Raw genomic sequence first — 18,660 nt, 5'->3', positions numbered from 1 at the left:
ACAAGTTTGGAAACCAGCCTGGTCTACAAAGGGAGCTCCAGGTCAGTCAGGGAGGGAGAAAGAAAAAAAAATGTAACTGGGCATGGTAGACTTTAATCCTGCTACTCGGGACTGAGGCAGAACCTAAGCCAGTGTAGACTATGTAGCAAGTTCAAGGACAACCTGGCCTACATACAGAGAGACCTTGTTTTTTGTTTTTTAAAAGTAACTACATTTCACATATGCATTAAAAATTCCAATTTGAAATTGAAAATTGGGACTAGGTGTGATGGCAGGTGGGCCTCTAGGAGTCCGAGGCCAACCTGACCTACAATAGTTGAGTTCTTGGACAGCCATAGCTACACAAGACCCTGTCACAATAAATAATATTTAAAGAAAACAAACAACAAAAAAGAATTTTTGAGAACTGGGGAGAGGATTAAATAACAATTTATCTGTACTTCAGAACAATTTTAATATCTAGAAAATTTCAAAAAGAAACCTAAATGTACATAGCTCTAAAAGGATCAAGATTCAAAACTTGAAACAAAAAGCTATGTCAGGAACTAGGTGCAAAGTTAAACTCTGTGAGATGATACTTGCTAAATCTACTTCATTTACATGAACTGACCATCTATATGCACGGTGTAACAAGCATCAAGTCGTAATCTTCAAATATACAGGAAAAAATAAATAAATAAACGAACAAAACCAACCCACAATTCCTTGAACTTTTCCTTTTTGCCCTGTGAAATCCAACAAAGGCAGGATCACCTCATCCAGTGCGCTCCAACACAAAGCCTGCAGGGGGGAGTTACAACCACAAAGAAAATATCCTCCGCGCGGCTTCCTCAACACTCACTAAAGATGCTGGGGCTGACTCACTACAGCCGCTTCATCCGTAACAAAATCAATCACTGTTAGCAAGTGGTGGTAGACGTGTTTTAATTAAATCCACTTTCCCTCGGGAGATGCATTCCTCCGAGTGAGATTTCCATCTTTTAAGAACGCTTCCAACATCCTTGGGTGTCTGTCCAGTTAGGGCGAGGGTTAGGGAAGTGCTACAGAGGGAAAGCCCAAGACTTCAGAAAAAGACGTCTGGCTTGTCTTTCCTTTCCCCCCCAGTTCTCAACTGCAAGAATAAAGCTCTACCTCAGCCTCAAGAATTAAAATAAAAACAACCCCTACCAGGAGAAAGTGCAAGGAACTTCCAGAAGAAAATCAAGAAGCTAGTCATCGAAAAGAAGGGGCGGGGGGAAGGGAAGCGAGCCTGGGACGACAGGAGGGTGTGCCGAGTCCTGAGGAGAGCTTTGAATGAAAAGTCCTTCCTCCAGGTCTGGGGCCGCGGGCGCCGAGCCCCTCTCCCGCCGCCATCGTCCTCTCAGCCCGGCTCGGCTCTGAGCATCCTGGCGTGCGCACGGGAGGGAGGAACCACCACGGCGCGGCGTCCACGGAGACCAACAGGCTGCGAGAGGCTCAGGGCCGCGGCCTCCCTCCGGGGCGACCACCATCCCTCCTCCCTCATCGCTGCTCCAGACTCACAGAGTCTTGGGCATCTCGTCCTCCATGGCTGCTGCGGTCGCGGCGGCACCTCAGGGTCCAGCTCCCTGCCCTTCGCTACCTCCCAAACCGTTGGGGCGGCTATGGCTGCGGAAGAGCGGGCCTCCTCGCTTGACTGGAGGTTACTTCGCCTTCTCCTTCGGCCGCAATTACACAAAAATGCCCGGCCCACCGCGAACAATGAAGCCCCGATTCAAGATGGCGGCGAGCCGGACGCTTCGGAGCCGCCAGCCCAATGATCCACGCCGCGCATGCGCACAGCCAGCTAGCACGCTCGCCCTCCAAGCCGCGGGGTTAGGCTGCGAGCCTTCGAGTCACTTGTTGCGCAGGCGCGCTTCCCCCCGGCAAGGGATGGCTCAGACTGCGCAGGCGCAATGCCAATAGTTCAGGATCTGTGTCGTTTCAGAACGGAGTGTTTCGTTAGTGAATTATGTACGGAAATAAAAATCTTCGGGGAGGCTAAAACATAAAACGACAGGTGTCTTTAGAGCGGGAGCTATGTCTCTCTTTTTTTTGAAGCTATCTTGTAAAAGAAAGGAAAAAAGAGTCATGCGCCGCCCGGGAATCGAACCCGGGTCGCAAGAATGGGAATCTTGCATGATACCACTACACCAGCGGCGCTGTTGGTGTGACGGAGCTCCAGAAACCCATAGGAGACACATAGTATATTCATTTGCTCGTAGAGACTATGTATCTGGAAAGAAAAACGTATTGATATTTGTATCTTTTCCGTTGCTTTATGAAACAATTCATCTTTTCTTATCCCAATGCTGTTGAATGGTTTTTTTTTTTCTTTTTCTTTTTCTTTTTTTACTTCAGATAAATCTAGAGTTTCAAAAAACTTTTTTTATTATTATTTAGAAGTAAGAATTGCAGTAAGAAAATAATGTCTTCTTGACAATAGCCAATTTTTTTTTTTGAACGGGAACCATATTTTCGCATGCCAATGACTAGATTTCTTTTGTATACTCAATGTAATTGAAAAGCTTATAAGACACAGTTACTGTTGCAAACTGAGGAGAAGAATCTCAAAAGTCAGTCCTTGCTTAGGGCTCAGTTAGGGCTCTGGAATGTGGTTTCTGGAATGTGGTTCCTGTATTCCTTATCCTCATGTCGTGGTGACCCCCACAACCATAAAATTATTTCATTGCTACTTCATAACTGTAATTTTACATTGAATGAAGAATCTCAATGTAAATATTTTTGGAGATAGAGGTTTTCCAAAGGGGTCTCGACTCATAGGTTGAGAACCATTGGTTTACACTAAAATATTTGGGATTTTCATTTCGATAATTGTCTTTAGAGTCCGTCATATCTTCAGATTATATTGAGCTATATTTAGATAGCTAATAAATATTGCCCTAACGCCCACACTTCAGAACACAGAAGTAAGCAAAGAGGTTCAGGAGTTCAAAACTACTTAATGCTACTTAAGAACAGCTCCCACCGCCCCCTTCTCAAAAAAAAAAAAATAACAACAATAAATAAATAATAATTTTAAGGGAAGAATATGACAAATGTTTAAAATGCATACTATTTTGAACACTTTTTTTAAAAAAAGGGGTGTTCTGTTTAAAGGTACTTTTAGTTTATCAACAGAGGTGTTCAAGTACAATAAACTCTGTCTCATTCCATTCAGTGAGCTTTTTTTTCTTTTGTTCTTTTTGTTTGGTTTGGTTCTTTCAAGACAGTCTTACTATGTAACCCCAGCCATCCTGAAACTCTCTATGTAGAGCAGGCTGGCCTTGAACTCACAGAGATACACCTTCCTCTGCTTTCTGAGTCCTGGGATTAAAGGCATGAGCCACCACCAGCTTACTTTATTTTTAATGGTTCAGCATTTTTTTAAAAAGATTGATTAACTGATTATACAGTGTTCTGTGTGCATGTACATCCACAGACCAGAAGAGGGCACCAGATCTCATTACAGATGGTTGAGAGCCACCATGTGGGTGCTGGGAATTGAACTCAGGACCACATGGAAGAACGAGTAGTGCTCTTAACCTCTGAGCCATCTCTTTGTTTGTTTTTTCGAGACAGGGTTTCTCTGTGTAGCTTTGGAGCCTGTCCTGGAACTCACTTGGTAGCTCAGGCTGGCTTCGAACTCACAGAGATCCGCCTGCCTCTGCCTCCTGAGTGCTGGGATTAAAGGCGTGCGCCACCACCGCCCAGCTCTTTTTTCTTTCTTTCTTTTTTTTTTTTTTTTTAACTACAATTAATATAAAAATTTCAGTACAGATACCCTTATACATTGATAGATATTTTTTGAGACAGTACTTTGATATGTAAACTAGGCTTGCTTCAAAGTCCAATCCTCCCGCCTCAGCCCCTCTTGTAAATTTTGGAATTACAGGTGTGAACTATCACGCCTGACCAAAGCTAGTTCCTATCTTTTTCTTTGTTTCTTTTCTTTTTTTTTTTACACGTTATTTCTGTAGGATAGATTCCTAAATATAGAATTACTGAATTACATATGTGTATAAAAATCAGAGTAGACAAAAATTTTGTCCTCTATGGGGACTCACACTTGTAATTCCAGCATGCCAGGGACTCAGGCAACAAAAGCAAAAAGTTTGTAGTCATCGTTCACACCCCACTGAGAATGCTTTCAAGTCAGGCTCTAAGCTGCCCTCCTCCACTTCCTCCATTTTGTCTTATACCAAGATTCTATTTATTTTATTAGTTTTTGCTAATGTAAGTATGAAAAATGGTATATCTCTGACTCTCTCTCCCCCATTTCTCTCTCTCTCTCACTCTCTCTCTCTCTCACTCTCTCTTTCTCTCTCTCTCTCTCTCTCTCTCACACACACACACACACACACACACACACACACTTTTTACGTAGATCTACAGGATGGTCTCAAACTCACAGAGATACACCTTCTTCAGCCTCCTCTTTATGCATTTTTTTTTCAGGGTAAATACAACCTTAAGTATCCTAATGTTAGCTGTTTCACTGCAACAAAATTCAAATTTTTGATGAGAATTATGTTTCATATATCCCTTTTGATCTTTAGTTATGCTCAGTGTTGCGGGCTCGGGAACTTGCCGCTCATTGCCAGAGGCCCTCGAAGGAGAATTTGCTCTAGCAATAAGCAAACTCCAGGTGGCGCTCAATCTACATTATAATGAACTACAGACCACAAAGGCCCCGGATCTTTAGAACCAGATGTGAGAGGATATACAGAGAGTCACCAGACTTGGATAGCTCTAAACTTTCAATGTTTTCTCAGCCTCGTATTCCCTTTTCTGTTCTGGTCCGTAGGCGATGGACCCTCTCCCACAAGCACTCAGCTCAATGACATATACTTCTTTCTGAGAAAGATCTTAAGAGAAAATGCACAAAGGAAATAGTTCAATCTTGTCCTCAAGAACCTTCTAAGAGTCAAATTCCTGAGGACCAGGCCTTCCAAAGTCTCATGTGGGCTTCTGTTTTTCAGAAGGATACATTTTCTGCAGGGCTGGTTTCTGCAAGGCACACCCTTGTGCACCTCTACAGTGTCGCTCACATGGCAGCAGCCAGCTGGGATATTTAGTTGCAAATGTTTGGACAAAAATGTGCAAAAGCTGAGAGATGAAACAATTTACCACTTCCTACCAATTGATAAAGCTCTTTGAGTTTTGTTTTGTTTTTTTTTGTTTTTTTTTTTTTCAAAATTAACAATCCTAATGATTGTTCTATTAGAAGAAAATAATTATTTGTGCATAGCTATTAATGTTTTCCGTTTTACAATTCTACTCTTGGCAGTATGTAGGCACATACATTTAGTCACAGCATTCCAGAGGCAGAAGCAGAAGGATCTCTGTAAGCAGTGGCAGAATTTTGGGTCTCTATGTTCTCAAAGACAAGCATGGAAGTGTACAAACTAATAGAGATGGATTTTAATCAGTGAGATATTATTGCAATAGGGAAAATTCCAGCCACTCAAATTCAATTTGTATAGAGGTCACTGAATATTTTAGGGCAAGAATGAGGTAACAGGGAAGGAACTGAGCATGGGATCAGTAGGGCAAGGGTATTCAAAACTATAGAAAGCAGGAAGTAGCCAGGAGGTGGTGGTGCACAGCTTTAATCCCAGCACTCGGGAGGCAGAGCCAGGCGGATCTCTGTGAGTTCAAGGCCAGCCTGGTCTACAAAGTGAGTTCCAGGAAAAGCTACACAGAGAAACCCTGTCTCAAAAAAACCAAAAAAAAAAAAAAAAAAAAAAGAAAGAAAGAAAGAAAAAGAAAAAGAAAGCAGGAAGTCAGTCCATGTGCAACCTATTTGTGTTTGTCAATGGCCTCTTTGTGGGGTTTGTCAACTGCCCTGAAGTGACCCTCCTAGCCTCCTACAGGGGAGCCTGAGCCTCCCAGAGGACCTGGCTTCAGTTTCCAGCACCCTCATGCAGCTCACAACTGTCTGTGACTCCAGTCCCAGAGGTTCTGACACCCTCAAACAGACATACTTGCAGGCAAAACACCAATGCACATGAAAATTTTTTAAAAAGTTGGAGGCCTACCTGGGTTACATAGGGAGACTCTGTCCCCCAAACAAACAAAAATTATACTTTATGTATATGGTAAATATGGTAACATTTCCTTTGTTAGTTTTGTTTGATTGTTACTGTGTTTTGTTCTGTTGTTATTTTTGAGGCAGGGGCTTATGTAAAACAGGCTGGCTTGAACCCTTGATCTTCCAGCTTCCACCTCCCAAGTGCTGTGATTACAGATGTGCACTGCCTCACCTAGCGCTCTCTCTCTCTCTCTCTCTCTCTCTCTCTCTCTCTCTGTGTGTGTGTGTGTGTGTGTGTGTGTGTGTGTGTGTGTGTTTCCAGTCCAAGTATCATCAGGATTGTTCTTCTGAAAGGTGCAGAATGAAAATGTCTTGGCCCCCACTTTGCAGAGCACCCCACTGAACTTCCTGTCTATTCTTTCACATGGCTTCAGTAGTGGAAGCCAGTTTCCAAATATGACACAAGGCTCAAGGTCACTAACAGGACCAATTCTAATCAAACAACAAATATTTACCAAGGGCCAGTTGCTTCTAATGCATTGAACTCCTGTGGCACAACGTACTTTGGGAATCAAAGCAACCGCTACAGTTTAGCTCTGTTTCCTTTGCAGTGCGTAGATGTATGGGAGAAGTACTCTGCACTCTGGGCTCCTCAGTGCAGCTCTTGCATTGTAGTCCCTCCCCAGCTCTCCCCCTGCATTCTGGAAATGACCCACCAACCTCTCAAACATGCCAAGCATTCTCTTTGCTCTCTCCACTGTTACATACAGGGTCCTGCTCCCTCACTTCTTATCAGCTTTTGCCCCAAATACTACTGGCTCAGTGAGACCTACCCTGATGCATAGCACAGTTGTACACGTGGAAGTCAGAGGACAAACTTTATGGTCGTTTTTTTTCCAACCTTCATGTGAGTTTAGGAGGTAGGACTTTGTCACCAGGCTTGGACCATAAGCATCTTTACTGGCTCAGTCATCTGGCTAGCCCCACGTTCAACCTTTTTTGTATCCAATTCAGTTTCCTTTAATTAATACTACTCTTTATGCTCATATACTGTTTCTTTTGTGGATTCTCTTGCGGGGGGGGGGGCAAGAGAAATGGAGTCATGTTAGAGCCAATAGCTTTTCTCACAGAAGTTAACATTTGAGTATCTTCCTCAAATGTATCTTCGCCTTATCTATTTCTCCATGTATTCATTCATTCTTGGTTTTTTGAGAAAGTGTTTCTCTATGTAGCTCTAGCAGTCATGGACCTCACTCTGTAGACCAATGTCACCACTCTAGAGGTGTGGGACCTGGGAGGATGGAGCTGATAAATGAGATGGACTAAAGTCTCATTCAATAGCCAATTTTATTCAGAGCATCAGACATTTATACTCTGAGGGTTAAGAAAAAAAAAAGTAAAGTTCTCATGAGTTCAAGTTGTATGCAATCACAAGGAGAGGTCACAGGTGGCAACAACATGTTTTTCCATAGCACAAAAAGGATAGTTTAAACATTTAATTGAACAACAACAGCAAGCATAATGAGTAATCTGAAGTCAACTCACTCCTATCTGCTACATCTAGGAGGAACACAAAAACACATTCCAAGAGAAGCTCAGCCTCGGAATGTTCTCACATGCACTCAGAATTCTCCTCACTCCATTCCTGAACCGTGTTTTGACAGACCAGGTTAGCTTCAAACTCAGAGATCTGCTTGCCTATGCCTCCTGAGTGTAGGGACTAAAGGTGTGTGTCACCACGGGCACAATTGACCAAATTTCACCTTAGATTTTGAGAAAGGATCTCTCGCTGAACCTGGAGCTTGCCAATTATGTTAGGTTACCTGGCCAGCAAGTCCTAGGGACCCTCCTGTCTTCCAGCCCTGGGATTACAGGCACATGCTTCCAAATCTAGACTTTCACATGGGCTCTGGGCTCTGAACTCAGGTTCTTATGTTTGCAAGCCCAGCACTTCACAGACTGAGCCTTCCTCTCTGCACCCAAATGGTCTTTTCACACTGTATGAGTGTGTTTTATAGTATGACATCAGTTAGGGGGAAGGAAAAAAATTCCTTCATTTTTATGAGTTCTTATTTAAGACAGACCCCTATAACAAAACCACATTAACAAGAGAAAAATAGTCCCTTTGGTGGCACAGTCCTTTCATCCCAGCACTCAGGAAGCAGAGGCAGGCAAATATCTGTGAGTTCAAGCCCAGCCAAGGCTACACCGTGAGACTCTGTCTCCATAAACAAGAGAAAATCAAACAGAAATTTGGAAGATGCCCCAGGGAAATGAGTAACTTTCCAGAAGCCAGCTTGGAATAGAAGGTGTCTTCAAAGGATAGTCAATTTTTGGAGACAAGATAAGGCATCTGACAAGGAAGAGGAGTTCCAGTTTCTATGGCTGGACGACTGTGAGAAAGCAAAGAGTGAGAGAAAGTCTCCAGGGTCAAGTTTGTTCTGTGAGTTTCTGGCTGTTGAAAGCCTGTCAAGTCCCAGCACACAGGAGGTGAAGAGTTCAAGGTCAGCCTGGACTGCGCAGTAAACTAGAGATCACTTGGGCTACTCGAGATTCTGTCATAAAAAAACAAAACAAAGGCAGTGAAAGAAAAAAAACCACAAGAAATGAACAGGTCGTTTGGCCTCTATGCGCCGTGAGAATGGGAAGCACCTTGTTCTATAAAGTAGCTCGGCTCTTCCCCGTGTCTGGTGGAGAAGCCTGGGTCTCCAGGCTGACAAGGGCAGACAGAGGAAGGCAGAAGCCAGAAAGAGAGCAGACTGGAGAAGCAGAGGGGTTTCCTTAGCTCTCCTGCCACAGAGCCACCGGCTGATGAACCACTCTCCTTTTTCTATGAGGTCAGTCAGAAAACTCAGTTTTGCGTTGGTAGCATGCAGTTGCAGCGGTGATCCTACTTTGATTTGGCAGGCCCTTCATTTAGTTCAGGAGCTTAGGCCAAGCTAATGGCTTCCTAGACATTTTACTTACAATGTCTAAAATTGTCTTTGGAGATAAACCTCCATCCCTCCAGGTAGAGAAGGGAGGAGGGACTCTTTTGTGTATGTGTTTACTTTTATTTAAGTGTTTGAGTGTATTGTGATGCCCTGGAAAGTCAGAAGAGCTGATGTTACACACAGGCAATTGTAAGCCTCAGAAACTGAACTCAGTAAAGACCATTTTGCCCCTGAGTTATCTCTCTAGTCCTTTACAATTGTGTATGTTATGCATACGAGTGTGTGTTTGTGGGTGATGACAGAGGCTAGAGCTGGAGTTACAGGCCAATGTGAACCACCAGGATGTGGGTGCTGGAAACAGAACTCTGGTCCAGGCAAAGAGCAGGAAGTTCTCTTAACCACTAAGTCATATCTCCAGCTCTCCCCTTGTGTTTTGTTTTTAGGTAACTGGAAGAAGATGGACAGCATTCTAGTATTTGTGTCTTCTCGATTGTCTTCAACTTGAAACAGACCTTATGTGGGAGGCCCCTTTTCGTGTATGGACGTGGGTCCCATGTTCTGCTCCCCCTACTTCACAATCCCCCATCTCCCTTCTTTTTCTTATCACGCACCTAAGGAGTCCTTGGAACAAAGCACTCAGTTCGGAAATGTTAGCGGCTAGTTTGCCTGTTTTTTGACTGAGATTGGCTACGTGAATTCACTGCAAGAACGCGATTTGGGGCACCGTAGAGGGCATTAGTGAAGAAGAGGAGAGGCGGGAAGGAGGAGAGCTGAGGTGGGCCTCAACCTGCGCCTTGGACGTGAGCTTCCGGGGACGGGGACAGAGTGGACTTCGAGGACACAGTGGCTTAGGGTCAGGGACACAAGGTAGAGTGAGCCTGGGGAGCAAAGGACCTGGGTGGGGCTGGTGGGCGTGGCGATGGGCCCTGGGGCGGGGCCTGGGCGGGGCCTGGGCGGGGCGAGCGCGCGCAGACTCCTAGAGCTCCAGGTCCGCTTGGCCGACCCACTGTCAGTCTGCAGCAGCGGGAGGCCATGGGACACTACGCTGCGGCGCTGGTGGGCTTGCATTTCGGGCTGGGGCTGCTGCTGTGTGAATTGGGCAGCCTAGCAAGCGCCGAGCCCCGGGCCCCGCCGGACAGGATCGGTAGGTGCGGGGGATGAGGAGGCTAGGCAACGCGGAGGACCGTTTTCCCGCGGCAGGGTGGAGATCGGGGTCCTACGGACCTGGCCGTGTGCTCCCGAGCGTGGAACGGTGCCACTGGAGGCGTGGGCAAGCTCGGGACCTGCTTCCCCTGCAGCCCCAGCCTGGGAGGCCATCAGCTCTGGTTGCTGGATGCCCTCGGGAGCCCGCCTCTTCTTGACTGTCCCTAGAGCCGAGTCTGTCTGGGAGACTGAGGCGGGCAGACACCGCATAGGGACTAGTCTGTCGTCCCCCTCCCCCAAACCCTCCCCCGAAAGAGCTGGACCTCCTCCCCGCACCTGCGCTCTGCTTGCGAGGCTGCAACTGCTGCAGCTAGGGAGAGGACCGGTTGTCTTCCTGGCCTTGTTTCCCTTGGGTTTCCACTTCCGGGCGTAATGTCCCCATCTGAAGTTCTGTCTTTGGGGATCGTTGATGGTGTTGGAGCCTCAGAGAGACAAAGAACGAAGCTGGGCGAAGATGGCGGCCACTTTATTTAAAATGCGTGCAGGAGGGGCCCATTCATGCTTCTCCAGGAGTTGGGTACAGGAGCGTCCGTGGGTCCGGTGGTCTCTCCACAAAGATCTGTGGAGATGTTTGGGCATCTTTTGACTAACTGTTATTTGTAATTTCATCTAAAGCTCCTGTCCAGATACAGGGAGTGGGACTTCAGAAAGAACGCTGCCCCAGGCTCCACTAAGTTGTTAGTTATAGTCTTGAGTAATGTCTATTATTGGTTAATGGCCTTTCAAACACAACAGCCACCCCGCTAAGAGGGGAAACAAACGGTTCCTCTTTTCCCTCTTTATCCCTCACAGCAATCGTCGGTGCTGGAATTGGTGGCACTTCCTCAGCCTATTACCTTCGGAAGAAATTTGGGAAGGATGTGAAGATTGACGTATTTGAAAGAGAAGAGGTCGGGGGCCGTTTGGCCACTTTGAAGGTGGAAGGTCATGACTACGAGTCAGGGGGTTCTGTTATCCACCCCCTAAATTTGCACATGAAGCGTTTTGTCAAAGAGCTGGGTATGTGATTGTGGTCTTACAGCCAAGCAGATTTCTGTGTGACTGGCGCTAGGCGTTTTCATCCACACAGAGAGCTGAGGTGTTTCTGCCTTGTTTGTCGTCTGCAGAGAAGTTGATGAAACTGTTTCTCTCGCCGCGGGGTTTAGTTTAGCAGTTGGTACCGGTTTAGCTTTGGGCCACTCTCCTGTAACGAGACTCTAGTTACCTGTGTGTCGTCAGTTCTCTGGAATTACAACCACAGGCTGCAATGAGAATGGCGGTTTGCTATCAATTCTTCAAGAAACTTTTATTTAAAAAAATTAAGTTTTCGCTGTTTCTTTTGTGTGAAGGGGTGGGGGTGTGGTCTGAGGGCTACAAGGGTGTGTATGGGGGGGGGGCAGAGGGCAACTGATGAGTCAGTTCTCTCCTTCTACCACATGGGTCCCAGGAATTGAACTCAGGTCGTCAGGCTTGGCAGCAGATGCCTTTAGGGGCTGAGCCATCTTGCTTGGTCCCCGTTGTCAGTTCTCGAACCCCTCCCTGGGTTTGGGTTGAAGAGTCAGGGTGTTTGGAGCTAGCAGAAACCTTAGCTCATTTTCCTGATGAGGCCCACGGACTTCAAACACTTGGCTTGAAGTCACTCGAACGGGGTACAGAGACATGTGCTCACAGGGACGACACACTGCCAGCAGAGGAGCAGGGCATGTTGGAAGGAAGTCTGACAGGCCTCTGCAAGCCTTCTTAGGGAATATTGTGTAACTTTGGCTTTTTCCCATTTACCCGAAAGTCCTAGTTTTGCAAAGATCAGCACAGGAATGGAAGTACATCTTCTTCCTCAGCTGCCGCCTTTTTCATCCCTCACTGATACTTTCTTCTCTGTGACTAAGAATAGTGGGGTTAATTTGGTACATGTACATGATCTTCTGTCATGTCCTAGTGTCAGTTTGTGGATTGAGCAATCAGAGTGTCCGAACTGTTTTAAACATAGAACTCTAATGTGTCTCCTGAGACCTGGGGACGGCCCCTAAGTCACTCACTCAGAATGTCCCTGGCAGGCCACCCAAATTCCCTTTTCATTGGGCCAATGTAGAAACCACTGGCATGGCAGGCAGTGGTGGTGCACGCCTTTAATCCCAGCACTCGGAAGGCAGAGCTAGGCAGATCTCTGTGAGTTCGAGGCCAGCCTGGTCTACAGAGTGAGATCCAGGACAGGCATCAAAACTATGCAAAGAAACTCTGTCTGGAAAAACCAAAAAAAGAAAAAGAAATCATCTCCTCTGGGTTGTTTTGTTTTGTATTAAGATTTATTTTATTGTTTTTAAATTGTGTGTGTGCCTGTCTGTCTGTCTGTGTCTGTGTGAGGTATGTGCGTGTGAATGTAGATGCCCACACAGGTCGGGAGAAGGCATCCGATCCCCTGGAACTAGAGTTACAGGTGGTTGTGAACTGTCCGACATGGATGAACTGAACCCAAGTCCTCTACAAGAGCAGCAAGGGCTCATAACCACTGAGCCGTCTCCTGAGGCCCTCCCTCTATTTTGGCAGGTCTCTCCAGTGTTCCAGCTTCAGGTGGCCTGATGGGGGTGTACAATGGAAAGTCTCTGGTGTTTGAGGAGAGCAGCTGGTTTATAATCAACATGATTAAGCTGGTGTGGCGCTATGGATTTCAGTCTCTGAGAATGCACATGTGGGTAGAAGACTTGCTGGACAAGTTTATGAGGTAACTATCCCGCTTCTGTTGAACTTAAGACCTTCCGGTCTGACGAGCATGAGGATGTTAGTTCCCTGAACTAGTTCTCTGCCTAGTCACCGCTTTGTTAGGCAAAATGTTTCACAGAAAACATGCAGATCATCACCCCGTTTGGGAGCTTAACATGTCGGTTGTTTTTGTTTCTAAATTGTACTTTGCAAGGGCTGAGATGTGGCTCAGTGGTTGAACACTTGCCTGGCATGCCTGACCATCCCATTTAAGGAGTTGACTTCTGTGCAGCATCTAAGAGTGTCCGGCAACACTAAAGAAACATTTGTGGGTTGGGGATTTAGCTCAGTGGTAGAGTGTTTGCCTAGCAAGCACAAGGCCCTGGGTTCGATCCTCAGCTCAAAAAAAAAAAAAAGAAAAAAACATTTGCAAAACAATTCGGAAGCTGGGTTTGAAAAAGAAAAAAAGGCATTAATTCTCATGGCAGCTGGCTCCAGAGCCACTGCTGTTGGATGATTGTGGCGGATGTGAAAGGTGGAGATGTCCAGTTTTTTTGGGGTTTTTGTTTTTGTTTTTTTTTTTTTTTTTTGGTTTTTCGAGACACGGTTTCTCTATGTAGCTTTGTGCCTTTCCTGGAACTCACTTGGTAGCCCAGGCTGGTCTCAAACTCACAGAGATTCGCCTGCCTCTGCTTCCCAAGTGCTGGGATTAAAGGCGTGCGCCACCACCAACCCGTTGATGTCCAGGTTTTAAGTGTAGAAGACTACCCACCCATCTAGGAAGTGGTAAAGCTGGAGTTCCCTCCCAGGCCAACTTAATCTGGAGTTTCTCTCTCTCTCTCTCTTTTTGGTTTTTCGAGACAGGGTTTCTCTCTCTTAATGCCTGCATCATGCTGGTTGTGGGAGACCAGTTCCCATATTTATTTACCCCAGGGACTCTTGAGGAGAGCAGATAAGAGATTTAGATAGAAATATGTAGAGGGGAGAAAAACAGATAGAAACATGTTTGAGACCAGTTGATCTATAGAGTGAATTCCAAAATAGTCAGGGATACACAAAAAAAATCTGTCTCGAAAAACTAAAAAAAAAAAAAAAAAAGATAGAATTTCACTGTGTATCCATGGCTGGTTTGCAATTTGCAATCCTTTTGCCTCAGCCTCCCAAGTCTGGCTGCGGCGAGCTCCTCGACCAGCGAGGAAGAACGACCACCATTCGAGGATTGTTCTCAGATCACACTTTATTGGAGCACTTCTTGATTGAGGGAGAGCGGGAGGTGAGGGGCCCCAAGAACCAAAAGGCAGCTGCTTATATAGGGAACCAAGTGAATGGGTCAATCTGTGATTGGATCCCACCAGAATGCAAGCACGGGGAGCCACGGGAAGCCACGGGATAGGCTGAGGACATAAGGCCATATTACCATATACGCGCATGCACAAACCTCGAGGCGCACAGCCCAGCAAGCACAGCCAAATATGGAGTTGTTTACAGCAAAGTTGTCAGGAAGTCGGCGCCATCTTAGAATGGCAGCTCCCTATATCTGGCTTTTTTTTTTTTTTTTAATTTTTCAAGACAGAGTTAGATTTGAACTCTGATTGCTGGATTCAGAGTCCAGATGCTAACCATTACACCATGGAACCTCATCAGTTTCTCTTTTCTGAGACTGCTTGTAGCCCCCTGTCCTGTGTGGGGTTTAACGACCATTTCTCTTTTTTTCAAGGATCTATCGTTATCAGTCCCATGACTATGCCTTCAGCAGTGTAGAAAAGTTATTGCTCGCTATCGGAGGGGATGACTATGTCCGACTGCTTAACCAAACTCTCCATGAAAACCTGCAGAAAGCAGGCTTCTCTGAGACATTCCTCAGCGAGATGATCGCTCCTATCATGCGGGTCAATTTTGGTCAAAGCACCAACCTCAATGCCTTTGTGGGTAAGACAGGATTGGAGGAAATCACTAATAACCATCACGAAGGAACTTAGCAACTGGGTTGGGAGCTCTGGCATCAGGCCTGGGATGGGGAGGCTGCCTGCCTTAGAGTCTCAAGCATTTTTTATCGACATAATTTATTTCTGTCTGTGAGTTGTTAGGGGTAGAGGGTCCTGGGCTTCTGACAGTGCCAGTGGTTCTCGCCCCAGAGGGTCATCTGGCAACATCTGGAGGCATTTGGAGCAGAACTTCTAAGTGGATGGGAGGGGGCCACTTACCCAGCCAAGACAGAATTAAAACGTGTTTGCCCATTCCTCACAGGGGCAGTGTCAATGACAGGCGCTGATTCCAACCTTTGGGCAGTGGAAGGTGGTAATAAAGTTGTTTGCTCAAGGCTCCTTCAGGCCTCCAGCAGCAACCTTATAACTGGCTCCGTAGTGTCCATAGAGGAGAAGACAAGGACCACACAGACAGGTGAGGCTGAACTTTGATTGTTCCTGGTTATTCTTGCAAAGATGACAGCTCAGGGAGAAAATATCTTTCTCTCTCTCTCTGTCTCTCTCTCTGTCTCTGTCTGTCTGTCTGTCTGTCTCTCTCTCTCTCACACACACACACACACACACTTTTTCTTTTCTTTTTTAATGATTTATTTGTTTTATGTGCATTGATATTTTGCCTGCATGTATGTCTGTCGACGTCAGATTCCTGGAAGGTGGAGTTACAGACAGTTGTAAACTGCCATGTGGGTGCTAGGAATTGAACCCAGGTCCTCTGGAAGAGCAGCCAATGCTCTAACTGCTGAGCCACCTCTCCAGCCCCCAAGATAGGGGTTTTCTATCTAAAGTAGCTCTGGCTGTCCTGGAACTCACTATGTAGACTGTTGGCCTCAGACTCACAGAGACCCACTTGCTCTGTCTCCTAAATTCTAAGATTAAAGCTGCATGCCACCATGCCTAGCTTTTTACATGGGTGATGTGGATTTGAACTCAGGTCTCATAATTCTATAACTTCTAATAGCTTCTCTATGATACAATCTCCAATTGTATTACATTGAGGACATTTTTCTACTCAGTAAGAACAAAATGTGGAACATTCTCTTTGAGAATTTTTCCCATGTCCCATGAGCCATGGTCATGCCTTTTTAGCACAGTTGGGAACATTTCTGCATGAGCAGTGTGAAGTTCCACTGTTTTGGAACTTCGTAAGAGAAAAAAAAAAAAAAAGATTTTTCTGGCCTGGGGAAATGGCTCAGTGGGTAAGAGGAACTTGCTTCACAAGCATGAGGACCTTTGTTCAAATCGCCAGTACCCATGTTTAAAAAAAGAAAGAGCCAGGGGTTGGGGATTTAGCTCAGTGATAGAGTGCTTGCCTAGCAAGCACAAGGCCCTGGGTTTTATCCTCAGCTCTGAAAAAAAAAAAAAAAAAGAGCTATATGTCTCTCATATGTGCCTGTGACTGCAGTATGGTGAAGCATATGGACAGAGATAACGCTGCAGTTTGTTGTGAGCTCTGGTTTACTGAGAGACCCTGTTTCAAGAGAATAAGGCAAAGAGCTATAGAACATGACACCCCATGTCCTCTTCTAGCCTTTGTGTGCATGTCCAGATGCAGACACATCCATACATAGGTATTTGTACATACCTGTGCGCACACCACATACATGCTAGAGTCTTGGGCTAGGTGTGTATCTTGGTTGGTAGAGTACTTGCCTAGCATGCATGAAACTATGGGCTTGATCTCCACTATCACAGAAACTAGGTGATGGAACATACCTTATAATTTCAATACTCCAGAAGTGGAAGTTCAAGGTTATCTTTGGCAGCGTAGTGAGTTTGAAGGCAGCCTAAGCTACATGAGACACAGCCTCAAAAAATTAAAAAAAGGGCTGGGAAGATAAGAGCCTTTTCCATAAAGTCATTGCCATGCAAGCATGGGAACTTGACCCACATACAGAGCTGGGCATTTTGGCAAGTGCTTGTAATTGTGGTGCTGGAGAGAGTAGAGATGGGGAAATCCTTGGGGCTCACTGGTAGCCAGTGTAGCTGAATTGGTAAGCTGCAGTGAGAGAGAAGCAAGATGGGAAGCTAGAGAGATGACTCAGTGGTTAAGAGCACTGGCTGCTCTTGCAAAGATCCTGAGTTCAGTTCCCAGCACCCACATGGCAGCTCACAGTTGCCTGTATACCTCCAGTTCCAGAGACTCTGACTCCCTCTCTGGCCTCCAGAGGCACCAGGCATGCACTTAGTGCACAGACATACATGTGGGCAAACATTTCAATACATAAAATAATAACAAAAAATAAATCTTTTTAAAAAAAAAAGGACAAAAACCAAGATGGACAACTCCTGGGGAGGGGCTGACACTTGAGGTTAACCTCTGACCTCCATACAAAAAAGCACATGTACACATATGAAGGCAAAAAAATGTTACAGAATTATTTTTAGAAGGCCTGAAATTGAGTATGTTAGAAGCACTAAAATACGCACTTCCCCATGCTCCTCTAGGAAATCCCACAAAGATGTATGAAGTGGTATATAAAACAGGATCCGAGACCCATTCGGACTTCTATGACATTGTCCTTGTGGCAGCTCCATTGAACCGGAAGATGTCTGACATAACTTTCCTCAATTTTGATCCGCCCATTGAGGAATTCGATGACCCATATCAACACCTGGTGACAACTTTAATTAAAGGAGAACTCAATTCCACTCTCTTCAGCTCCAGACCCAAGGATCAGTTCGGCCTCTCCACGGTTCTTGTCACTGATGACTCAGATATGTTTATTAACAGCCTGTCCATTGTGGCCCCTGTAAGAGCGAAGGAGGGGCCTGCACCAGCGGTGGATGGCATGCACGTGTGGAAGACCTTCTCTAGGGACGTTCTCACCAAAGAGCAGATTTCAAAGCTCTTCTTGTCCTATGATTATGCTGTACGGAAGCAATGGCTGTCCTACCCTTACTATGAGCCTCCTCAGAAGTGTCCCTCCATCATCCTCCATGACCGGCTCTATTACCTCAATGGCATTGAGTTTGCGGCCAGCTGCATGGAGATGAGTGCCATCGCTGGCTACAACGCAGCTCTCCTTGCCTACCACCGCTGGAACGGTAACGAGGACATGATTGACCAGGAGGACCTGTATGAAAAGCTCAAAACGGAGCTGTAACTGAGCACTGCCCCTCCCCAGAGCATCCTGCTCTTGAAGGACTGGGTCAGCAGAGTTGAATCTTTACCAGCACTCTTCCTGTGGGTCATGAGAAAACACAACGTTCCGTTCATTGGAGAACTTGATCTTCAGCCAGACTGTCTTCACTCTTTCGTTTTGGGGGAGGTACAGGAGGATTGAACCTAAGGCCTTGTGCATGCTAGGCAAACACTCTACTACTGATCTGAGCTACATCCAGCCCTCTTTGTGGTTTTTCTTTTGAGACTGGGTCTCACTAAGTTGTCTAGGAGGAGTCCTGCCTCAGTCTCCCAAGTGCCTGGGATTACAGGCTCTTGCCATTAAGCCTGGCTTTTAACTGTGGGGGACGCTGGCAGGCAGAGTTTCCCAAACTTGGGGGATTTGGGGAGGTTTGTTTGTTTGTTTGTTTTGTTTTGTTTTTTGAGACAGGGTTTATCTGTGTAACATTCCTGGCTATGGCTGTCCTGGAACTGCTCTGTAGACCAGGCTGGCCATGAACTATCAGATCCACCTGCCTCTGCCTCCCAAGTGCTGGGATTAAAGCCATGGGCCACCACTGACTGCCCAATGTTCTAAGTGTCACCTGGAACTTGATAAACACCTGGATTTGGACTCAGTGGGCTGGGTGTGGTCCTGACTTTGCTTCAAATTATAGAGCAAACTTTTTCTTTTCTTTCTCTCTAGTTTTTCTCCCTTTGGGGGATGTTGAA

General features: G+C 45.9%; 2 protein-coding genes and 1 non-coding gene across 10 annotated transcripts in view; 1 reads left to right on the top strand and 2 right to left on the bottom strand.

Moving 5' to 3' along the window:
* The window catches only part of Tia1 (TIA1 cytotoxic granule associated RNA binding protein), a 35,252-nt gene extending 33,430 nt beyond the window's left edge, over positions 1-1,822 (bottom strand). For 5 of the 8 annotated variants that reach the window (XR_004944493.1, XR_004944494.1, XM_036181117.1 and 2 more), the window contains exon 1: positions 1,522-1,790. Coding sequence is in view for 4 of the 8 variants with exons in the window: in XM_036181117.1 (XP_036037010.1) it covers positions 1,522-1,547 (26 nt within the window). In the remaining 4 variants the exon portion in view is untranslated. Of the gene's footprint in view, positions 1-699; positions 722-1,167 lie in introns of those variants that run through there. The other 3 variants (XM_036181119.1, XM_036181121.1, XM_036181124.1) reach the window with 3 other exon arrangements.
* A 267-nt stretch (positions 1,823-2,089) lies between these two features.
* On the bottom strand, positions 2,090-2,160 carry Trnag-ccc. The gene has a single exon. It is a non-coding gene; the product is annotated as a tRNA-Gly (tRNA).
* Positions 2,161-9,927: 7,767 nt separating this feature from the next.
* On the top strand, positions 9,928-18,387 carry Pcyox1 (prenylcysteine oxidase 1). The gene is made up of 6 exons (XM_036182869.1): positions 9,928-10,108; positions 10,960-11,166; positions 12,691-12,865; positions 14,561-14,772; positions 15,091-15,243; positions 17,274-18,387. The coding sequence occupies exons 1-6, from the start codon at positions 9,997-9,999 to the stop codon at positions 17,930-17,932; spliced, it is 1,518 nt and encodes a 505-aa protein (XP_036038762.1). The 5' UTR covers positions 9,928-9,996; the 3' UTR covers positions 17,933-18,387.
* Positions 18,388-18,660: the final 273 nt, after the last annotated feature.

The sequence above is a fragment of the Onychomys torridus genome, chromosome 3, assembly GCF_903995425.1.
Source record: "Onychomys torridus chromosome 3, mOncTor1.1, whole genome shotgun sequence".
Classification (NCBI taxonomy): Eukaryota; Metazoa; Chordata; class Mammalia; order Rodentia; family Cricetidae; genus Onychomys; species Onychomys torridus.
The sequence above is the reverse complement of the archived record's forward strand: the minus strand, read 5'-3'. Positions and strand labels throughout refer to the sequence as shown.